Genomic DNA, 11,111 nt, shown 5'->3' on the forward strand with positions numbered 1-11,111 from the left:
ATATAGGTGGGTCAAAGTGTGATGCTAATTCACTATTTTTGAGTAGTTTCTGAAGAAGGCTACATACAGGAAGGTCTCATGTCAAAATCTACATTTACATAGCACACATTTCTAAATGGTCAAATCTAAAAGTTGCATGAATATTAATTTGCTGTGCTTATAAGGAAATGAGACTCCATAGTGCAATCACTAAGGGTACACCTGTCCAAAAAAAACGAAAATAAGACGAAGGCATTGTGTGAGGACTGATTTAGCCATCCCACTTTAATCGCTGGAGTGAGTCTGTGAAACGGCACATTCTTGTTGCATAAATATCCACTTTGGTACATCCTTTATCGCCCACCATTGGCTTCTAGGTTGTGGCAATATTGAACATCAACACGCAAGAGACAGAACTCCATCCCGAGGGAGAGCCATCGTCTCCGCGACCCGAGATGTCCTTCTGATGACCTTCGATTTCCGGGGTGCCCACCGACGATGTGGGCAGCAGCAACCCCGAGCCCGAGACTGCGGTGGCAATAGCGTCGACTCCGGCGTCATCCCCGACGGCAACCGCACCTGCCGTCACGGCTATTGTCGCGTCACCGCACCCCAATGCTCAAAGAGTGACCCCGATTCCCGTCCGGCCCCAGCGCCGGCGGTTTTCGGCTCCGGCTTCGTCTAGTTCGACGCAGCAGTGCTGCGTGCTGTGAGAACCGACGCCCTCTGCCGGATGAATTCGCTGCCACAACTTGCCAGGGACGTGGCAGCTCTTTCTCTGGAGGGGTTTCCTCACAGATTGGATCAAAATTATTGAGCCAGCACTTTGTTGACGGAACAAGTTAGCTAATTTCGTGGCGGGATTGACAGTCTTCATGAAGACTATATACTGTAGCAACAGCCTGCTACAACCTGGTGTGCCGAAGTTTGAACCATAAAATGAAGTCATTCTAGCTGGCCTCATGACCTTGACTTCAGTCATAAAGGGTATTATTCTCTAGTGAGAGGAGATCTACTGCTTAATCTTTTTGTTAAAAATTTTCTACCGAGGCAGTAGGTATTAGGGAAAAATAAATGAATCTGTCAGATAAATAAATGAATCTGTCAGAGCACAATATGGATACATCTTCGCAAGTATCAGCCATGCAGGTTTTCGTTAACTATCAGCTGGAACGACAACATTGACAATTACTCGGAGTCTGCTGTACTTATAATGCGCAAAAATGGTTTCGGTATGCGTTTAGAAATGGTTCAAGTATCGAACACATCAAGAATGCATCGCTTTACATAGATGCAACTGATGTGTGGTCGGCATTATCTGTTTTAACACTCTGTTTTAGTGTGCCACTATCGGCTGTTTTGCCATGCTTTTAAGTGTATTGGTGACAAGATTGGCATTATCTGCAACATCATCACATCAAAACTGGAGAATAAGTCGAGGCAAGCGGCATTGCTCACTTGTTACTGCGCCCGACCGACCAAGCCGCTGCTACCGTTTTTATTGCCTGTTTCTCGCGGCCAGGATACGAACCTAAGGTGGGCTGAAGTCTGGTTATAGGTCACTCTCTTGCTCATTCCAGTCATGATTCTGCTTGATGCGGGTAACTTCACTGATGCCACCTGCCCTACTGAAATGTTTTGTATGCATTCCAACAGTTTCTTGGGTTGTCTGCAAAAATTTTACGGAAATTCGATGGTACTAATGCAGAATTTGCATGTACTCCAAAAAATTATATGGAGCTGAATTGCTGGGATTCGAATGGCATATGAAACTTTTTAGTAGGTGCGCACGCCTAAGGTCCATGCTGGACTCCAAGGGAACACTGCCACAGAACCAACGTTTACCGCACAGTTCCCTACACTTTGGCGCCTCCTTCTTGTATCTTTATACAACAGGTGCACGTGTGTGCGTCTCTCGTCAGTTCTGGCATTGAAACTGTGAAGAACTGAATTTTTGTTTTTCTTACATGCCCCACAGTACTCTGTGAGCCAAGTTTCACTGCCCAGTGGGTTTGTGGCAGCTGAAGTAGCTACTACGTACATGTACAAACATTTTACACTTGGTGTTACTGAATGGCTTCGAGAGTGCGTACCACAGAGAAGCTCCAGACTTGCTTTGTAACAGACGTAGGCCTGGGTGCATCTGGGCTGATAAATGTAACCAGCTTGTTGCTTAAAACCTCTCTCAAACTGTGGCTGGTAAAGCAATGTTATAGTAATGGCCTGAAAGTGCGTATGGTGCCGGTGTGACAGAGAAGCAGTTATTCTAATCTTCTGAGTGGAGATTTTCTGCATCACCATTTTTCCAAACCTCTTGCTTATTGCTGAGAGCGTACAGACTGTCATTGGGCTCTCTGAATCTTGTCATGAGAGGCTTTAAGAGCGATGTCGATGTATGGCAAATGCAACAGATTTTACAGCTTCAGCACCGTGGTCTGAATTACATGAGAGCCTGCGAGCGTTTTTCAGCAAAGACAATTGTGTGCAAACACGCAACACATGCGCTAAACGTTTCCTGCTCGATAACGCATTACTTGTTTTTTTTAAGCCTTGTTATAATGTATAACAGGTACTGAAGTTTGGGACTGGATAAAATTTTCATGTTCTAATTTCGGCTTAATCGGTGACCATATATTTCACTCGGAAATCATTTAAGTCAGCACTAAGGAAGGACAGTCTTCCTGAAAAATTTCCAGGTCGAGACTTATTCTGGGGACTATCCAGCAAACTTAAATATTTATGAGCTTTAAAAACAAGCAGCTTCACGTCCGAGATTTCGTCAAGTGCTGGGGTTTCAACACAAGCCTTTCACTGCTCAACCATTTGGTTGAGCATTTGGTGGTTGTGCAATCACTGGCTCTGCAAATTCTGAAACGAACAGTTGAGCTTGTGAGATTTATTATGCAGTAAAAATGCTTGATGTTGCACAAATGCAGAATCATTGTGCTGCTGTTGTGCTTTTTAGTTGTTTTTTTTTTCTTTTGAATCTTCCACCACCTCTTCATCACTCCCCTACATGGTTCTCGTGTCATGCAATTAAAAGATTTCAGCCTGCCATTATCATTTACCAGGCGCACTTGTTAATTCACTCACAGTCTTGGTCTAAAACTAATCTGTGAGGCTCAAAGCTCTTGTGCGTGTTGAATATTTTTTTAATTCTTTAAGCTGAGACGCTTTGACAATTGCTTGGCTGGACGCCAACTGGCGCGCTCGACATTAGCCATGTTGCAGTTACGATTGGCTCTCAGCTAATCACGGCTCATTTCATCCGATGTAACTTTAACTTCATGAGTGGTTATAACATGCACCAGTTGAAGCCCGCTTGCACGCAGTTATGTATGTCAGCAGTTATGCTCCAGCTATGAACCGTTCAGCCATTGCACGCTTTATGTAATGCAAGGTGGACCACTCGGAGGTAGCCCCAACATTGTAGATCTCATCGCTTCAAAGATTGGAGGATTCCGCCTAAACTTTCAATGCCTTGCCCTGTACAAGAACACAGAAATAAGTAAGACTCTGGTCTACCAACCAGAGTCGGCGGAGAGTCACAATGGCTAACGCCACTGGGGAAGCCAAGGAAAGTTTAACACTCATGAAGTACACATGGCTTGGACATTCATTCAAGGAACCTGTGTACGGCATAATTAAAAAATCAAACACTTTGAGCACCTGGACGGAAAACCTAGTGCGCTTTGATGATGGTGAGCTAGCTTGATTATACAGTATAGAGATAAACATTCACTGAGGTGAGCTGAAATCATATTCACAGTGGTAGCCTAAAATATTGCAATTATTTCAAATGAGTGAGTTAAGAAGTGGAAAAAGATACAAAAATCAGCCGAGAGAACAAATTTTCACAATGAACAGAATGCATCAATCTTTTTGACAGTGTAAAAATTTTTTACCTTTGGAGTTCTAGTGTTGTCCTTCATTATTTACTAAATTCTGGAGCTTCCGCTTTACAATCGCTACAATCATAGCCCAAAAATGGCATCATCATTTTCTGAGTGTTAACGCGAAATCGCCAGTTTATTTGTGCCTGGCTTCACGCCCTGTACAAGGAAGCCTCGATTCAACAAGGTCATAGAGCACACGAAAAGAGCTTATTTATTTTTATGTTAGTGTGAACACATATCTGTTAAATTATCGCATTGGTGAAACAACTACTGTTTTTTTTATGGGGAAAATTCTTAAAGTATTTCATTGTTGCTGTTATTTCGTCATAGACAATAATTCGTTAGAAAAGCTTATTTGTATTGACTGTTTGTTCTATTTAGTTGAGGCTGTATTGACAACCTTGGAGGCTATCTTTGAATGGTACACCCTGTGCACAGTCAGTACTTGTCCAGTACTGATTCTTCGAGGCTAGCTTTGAATGTTACGCCCAATACACTGCTGAATGCAGCACAATGACGAGCTTTGGTGGTCCGCACTGAAAGGCAAATTGCGTGCATTAATGGTCTGCCTCTGCTTTGAAGCGTTGCAATGTTTATTTTGTCCAGCCTGCATGCACCTTGTTCACGTGGCAGTTGCCACTGCACTGTTTTATCTCTCTGCACACTATTTCTGATGATGTGCTCAGTCGAGCTGGTTGTACTGTATTGCTGTTTCACACTCTTTTGCGTGCGCTGTGGTGAAGTTGTTTGTGGTCTTGTGTTGGTGTTTCACTTCTTGCGAAGAGGGTTCGGTTCTTCCAGAGGGGTGTTTGAACATGTTGTACTAGAAATGATGTAGCGTTCTCCCGTATGTAACTATGTTTTCCTATCAAGTTGTGATGATTGTCATTAAGACAAGAACTTTTATATAACTCCAGTGAATTTGGGTGGGATGGACGGCATCTTTCTGCAAAAGACATTTGTCCTTTAGATGACTTACGTAAATGTCACTGCTTTTTCTCATGTTGATGCATTTCTGACAAGTTATCACTTATTTTGTACATGCAAGAAAAGGTTGCAAGGATCATAGTGTGACTGAATTTCGATTATCTCTCTGTAGAACAGATGAATTTTCTGGCTCGTTTTTATACTTTGTGTCTACATATGTAGTTTACAATCAACTCTTTCTACTCTGTCCTTAAATCGAGGGAAGATACAAAGGATTTCAAATTAAGTTGCTTTTCTGATGTACTACCGGTGTCAAATGATTCGCGAACAGCGGCAAGCCTTAGTTGCGGTGTAGTGTGCGCACATCAGTGCTGATGACTGGAGTGCACGCACATCCACTCAGACTGCAGTATGCATATGTGTGCCTGTCCGCGATGGGGACTGGATGGCGCGCACTATGCTATTACAAATGCTTGTCACTGTTCGGGATTCATTTGATGCAGATAGTACAATGGAACTTAAACAGATGAACTGATGTACAGAATGCCAGTACTTGAAGGCAGTTTATATTATCGCTGTGTAAAAGTTTCAGCATATTACGATTTGACACTAGATACTGTTAAAATTGATTTCAGTTCAGTAGTACAATGAAATAGCAGCCTTTTCATTGTGTTTGCGCATTCAATATAGAGCTGCTGCGCCGCTTAGCTCATGACCTGTTTACTGCAATAGGACAGAAATGGGAAGATTTTCAAGCACCTAAATCGCAAACGAGAATGAAAATTATCCTGGGCACCCCACCATGCTTTGCCTCATTGTTGACCGTGGTTTTGACAGCTGAGAATGTAATTATGCTTTTTAGGACACTTTCATTTGAATATTGGCCATAATGCAGATTGGTTGTTTATTCTTTTCCTTTCATATCTTAAGTTTCTGTCAGTGAGCTATGGAGCAAAATGTCAATCTTTTAGGTTATTCATGATGTCTTTAGTTTTTCTCTGTGAGCTTTGGAGCGAAATCTCAAACTCTTAAGTTATTGTTGATGTAAACCATGTCACGTACACGTTGTTGCATTTACGACAAGTTTCGTCTACTTGAGCAATGTCTCATTCGCCTTGCTCAGGCATGAGTACAATCTGTGGGATCATGGCTCTTGTGTATCATTTTTGCAACAGTTCACACATTTCTCTGGAAAAACTGAATCCCTCGTGTGTCTCTTTCTTGGTGACCGTGGTCTCGACTGCATCTTTTTCTGCACCATTGGTGCCACCTGCCGCGGTGACGACGACTCCCCGCCAACACTGCGCCGTGTGGGAAGCTGTAGGTGACAAAACGAGTGTTGTCAACTTCACTGCCACATTCCAGATTAGATTGGTGGTGTCTAATGCCAGTACAAAAAAGAAATGCACGTGCTGCGATGCATTTATATGCTTTTGTAAGAATGTGCAACTTATACTGCCATATGTGTGCACGGCAAACAGTTTAAGTTTACCCATGTATTTGACATTCCACTGATGCATAAGTGAATGATGCCACGAACATCCGTATTTTAATGCTGAAAATGTATTATCGTGTTGGTACTTATTATCTAATCACACAGCTTCATTTGAAGAAGTACTAGCATAAAACTTTCTATTTAATTAATCACATAAATCAAGTTATATAGTTCTTACAAAAAATCGTTTGAGGCTCAGTATTACAGGTGGAGTAAGCCACACACGGGCAAGCGCCTCTCTGGGTCCCGCTTTGTCTGTGTGTTGTTCGTACCTCTAACCGCTTCTCGGTGGGATCGAGTTGAACTAGCCAAAGACCAGAAGTTACTAATAAATGCATTATTCTCTACTGATATCGGGACAACCGTTGAAGAACTCCTAAATTTATTTTAATGCTTTCGGTGAACGAGTCTTAGTTTTCACATGTAGCGGGATGTTGGTGGGTCAGTATTTCTTGAAACAATGAGTACCTTCATTATGGCATCTTCTGTTGCTGCTGCTAAAAACAGTGAAAAGAAACATTCACAATACATCTTCTTTATTATTCCGTGAACAATTTCATCAAAACTCACCCTATTTCCAGGCTGTGTTGACTTTTTTGGTGCCATGTGATGACTTCGCAATAAGGCAATTAACACCAGCTCTTGCATTTCTGGGTTGGTGTCAGTGTGAAGCTTAAATACCTCATCAGTTGGAAAACTCGCACGCTATTTTCTACAACTTCAAAAGTAAAGCTTTAGTGCTGCTTAAAAATGCACGATCAGGATTTCAATGGAACCTGCAACAAAGATCTTGTTCTTTAGTTTCTGTATATTAATTACAGTATCTGGCTTGTTAGTATTACAAGTGCTACTTTCCTAAAGTTTACATATATGCCGCTGTTAAGGCTTGTGAGCCCGTGTCACATAATGAGCCAATTTGAAGTTGCAGAGTGTCGATCGTTCTTTGGAAGCACTGAATTTAGTTGAATGGGTTCCAGAAAATTAATCTAGTTTTTGCACTGTCTTTTTGATCAAAAAGCTGTTATGGAACAGTTATCCATGCAGCCAGGTGGTGGTATCGGTTGACTTTTCAAGAGATGGCAATGTTGCACTGAACTGGAATTAGTTCCAATTGTTTTGTGCATGTATGCGTGTGCACTCTCTGTGCAAGAACTGTTGAGTGCATCTGAGGTGTAGCTTGGAAGGAATTTTTATTAGCTAAGTAAGATGTCAGCAATTTGTCAAATTTTATGAGCAGTTGTGCCATACTACCATTGAATTAGAAAAATAACACTGAAGTTTATACAGCATTTGCTGTGAATATTTTGTTGCTGTATAGGTATTAGTTTTGAAAAGTCTCATCCTTTCTTACTTGGAATCCTTACAAATGAAAGTTTCATAAGATATTAGACTATAGCATGCATTTTAGTTATACTATTAGAAAAATAGAAGCAATGATGAACACATACATTTTTTTTAGTCAGATCAGTCTGCTGTTAATATGAATGAGGAGTATTTCTAGTATTATTTTATTTTTCTCTGAAGCTCGAAAACCATTTTTATTGAATGGTCATGCATTTTTTTATACATTTAATTTAAGTGTCGAATGGCTATAGCAGTGCTAGTGTTGAATTTTTTTAAGAAATGAGGACTTCTCACTTCATATGATAACGGTAAATTTAGTGGTGCAAGGCTAAATTCTGGGACTTGCGTCTTATAGTAGCTAGATTGATAACCACACAATGGTTGGACTTGTTAATGTGACGTATGGCTCCTGAAAAGCTGTAGCATTGGCCAGTTTTAATACTGCATACATTGTGTCTGTGACTGTGTTTTCATGGACTCAGTGTGCACAGTACTAAAACTTGCCGTTGTCAGTATTAGAGTTGCACAGTGTGTCTATGTACGTGCAGTCTCAACTGTAGGCCTGTTAGAACGAGCTTCGTTCAAATCCTGGATCGCAATCTTTCATGTGTGGTGTCCCTGATAGGTAGTGCGTACTTTTCCAAGCCATACCTCCCGAGCCTTACGACGGCCTACTTGTTTTTTCACAAAACAGGAAGAGAATAAGAGAAACATTATGCTATGGCATATTTCAAAAAGAGAAGAAGATGTGATAAAAGACATTTCTGCTTGCTCAAATTCAGCCTTTTGCCTCGTCTCGCATACGTTTGGCGTTGCTAGCGAATATTTTAAGTTTGTTCTTGACATGAGCATTTCCGTATATTGCCATATAGAACTGTTGTTGCTGTTGATAGAGAGTGTGTAGCTCTAAAGCGTCCAGAACGTGCTTTGCTATTCTTTTCCTTGATAATCTAGACATGGTTATAGTTTTGTAGATGTAGCGATGGCCTCAAAGCAGCTTTTTTAGGTCTTATTGGTGGTGTAAGAGTCATACTGTTCCAAATTACTTTAGTAACTAGTCATTGATCTGAAAGAGCACTGAGCAAAATTTTCAACTCAAGATTCTGTGTACAATGAAAGGCTCTGTAAAGACTAGTTTATGTGTTTCAGCGTCATTGCTGTTCACAATACAAGCGCCATTAGCCCTGCAAGCATTTCACTACAGCCTTCGGCTACGTGGTTATGATGTAGTTTAGTAATGCATTCACTTCAAGTTGTTGATTATATTTCACGCTGCGGATATTACTGAAGAAATATGGGCTACAAGGTGACGCAACGCAAAAACTGCACAGCTCCATTTTCATTGGTCATCCTTCCTCGGTGCTGTTCACAGCGTGGATGTACAGCTTGTCCTGTAAACACTTCATGGCGTTCGGCTTTGTCGAAAGAGTGAATGGGCAGAAATCTAACCATCATTACTTTTGTAGCTGGAGCTTTTGTTTTCTCACAAAATTATCTCAACTGATAAGAATTTAAGACTGGATCACCACCATCCTGAAAAGTCACTGCATAACGCTTTAAAAGGGATACTGAACAAAACTTTTGCTGCTTGGATTTTAAATCCACCTAAAAGCTTGGGTTGACAGCCTTATTTTCAGGCTGAAAGTGGCGCATCTAGTGGCGGTGCTGTAAGCTAGAAGCGGTGATGTGTAACTCATTCGAAACGGACGTGTGAAGCATGCCAGCCAGCTCCCGCGTCTCTGAACCGCTTCGCTCCCACTGGGGTCGCAAGGGTTGGTATGAACGGCACCGGCATTGAACAGTGCTGCTGGGTGGGGCACGTCTCTGCTCCTTTGTGGGAGGGGGAGAGTTGCATTTAAAATAAAGATGGAGAAAGGAAAGCAACTAGCGGGACAAGAAAGCGCGCACCTGCCTTCCCCTTACGGCATGCTCGATGTCACAACCGTCGACGCACAGCTCTGCGCATGCATGCAGCTCCCGCCAGCTCACAATCCTGAAATGATGCAGCCGACTGATCAAAAATCCGCAAAATGAACTGTGTTGTTCCGAATAGTCACGCCTTCCAATAGAAATTGATGTCTTTTCTGCTGACATTTTTTGTTCGGTATCCCTTGAAAGAACGTTTGCAAGCAAAGTGTAGATCGACTAGCTTTTGTCGCAAGATTCGGGGTTCGGGTAGCAAAGCCCAGTTCTGGACGCGGGTTTATTATGGCCGAATTGGAGCTGGTCTGCGAACAATTCTGAGTGCCAAAGAGCGTGCCACAATGAGGTTTTTGCGTACTGTTCTCTGCACAGATTGGTGTCTGACAATGCCTCAAAGTGTAGCCTGTGAAAAAGAAAAAATGCCAAACAAAACGCGGCTATGTAGTTCATCGAGTCTTGTATGGCGTCGTTGGCAGCTCTTTATATATGCTCCATTTGAAAGACGGTATACTCCAAACCATTTCTATACTCCGCACGTTTTTCTCACAACAGCCAAAGAAAGGGTACTGCATTGTATATGTGGCATACATGTTGACTTTTACATTGTAAGGCTCTGCACATTTACAAGTTGTCTGCTGTTAAAAAAAAAATTGTGCTCATAATGCTGTACCTTATTGTTTTTGTATTATTACGACTGTGTATTGAAATCACATTGTGCAATGTGTTTATCTTTGAAAGAGAATCCTTGAAACATGTCTTTGTTGGCATTACTAATATGATGCCCAGGTATCATGGCTTGCACATGTCTAGCAGCCATATGAAAGCTGCAACTGGTCAGGTAGAGATTGGGATGGAAGTTTTTTTGTGCGTAGAAGAAGAAAGGTTATATAACGCCGCATTTCTTCACGGCCCTATGGCCATACGCCTGTGGTACAAAAGGATTACCCCGCTTTTGCTCACACACTGTGGGGCTGCGTACATAAAATCGCTGACACTCGACACACAGTTAGTAACAGAGAATCCTTGTACTTTGAGGGAAAAACCTTGTACTTTGACGGAGCCACAATAAGAGCGATCACTCTCTATAATAATATTCTTACTCCAGTTCTTGATAAAAATGATGAAGCAGAGTTCACGTTCATATCAATGCGGCGCTGCTAGACATTTCAAGCTTGCGTGCTTACCATGTGCCAGGGTATTGTTATTGTTCGTATTATTTGAAATTATATTTATGTGCAAAGTTTTTCTTTGTTTTGTACCATATGTACGAGGAGCAAAATTGCCAAAAGGTATACAGCATCCTGAATTGTGTAATAAAATTATTTCAAGATTGCCGCAAAAAAGGGCTCTCACTCTCATTCATTAAAATGTTGGACAATAAGGTGCCTTTGCAGTAGTAAACTGAATATAGTTCTATTCGATTGTAGAATGAAAAATGGTTCTTTCATTTGATTCTTGCCGGGCAGCATTTTATTCATGCCAGGCAGCATTTGATTCACCCTTGACTTGCTCCCGGCATTCGATTTGTTTTCAAGGGCTATATTTTC

The 11,111-nt window shown here is 41.7% G+C and overlaps 1 protein-coding gene across 3 annotated transcripts in view; it reads left to right on the plus strand.

Moving 5' to 3' along the window:
• Positions 1–10,907, plus strand: part of LOC119164456 (protein LTO1 homolog) — a 31,051-nt gene extending 20,144 nt beyond the window's left edge. For all 3 annotated transcript variants that reach the window (XM_037416647.2, XM_037416646.2, XM_075871775.1), the window contains one exon: positions 357–10,907. In XM_037416647.2, coding sequence (XP_037272544.1) covers positions 357–446 — 90 coding nt within the window. In that variant the 3' untranslated portion in view covers positions 447–10,907. The remainder of the gene's footprint in view (positions 1–356) is intronic.
• Positions 10,908–11,111: the final 204 nt, after the last annotated feature.

Source organism: Rhipicephalus microplus, chromosome 8 (assembly GCF_043290135.1).
Source record: "Rhipicephalus microplus isolate Deutch F79 chromosome 8, USDA_Rmic, whole genome shotgun sequence".
In the NCBI taxonomy this organism is placed as follows: domain Eukaryota; kingdom Metazoa; phylum Arthropoda; class Arachnida; order Ixodida; family Ixodidae; genus Rhipicephalus; species Rhipicephalus microplus.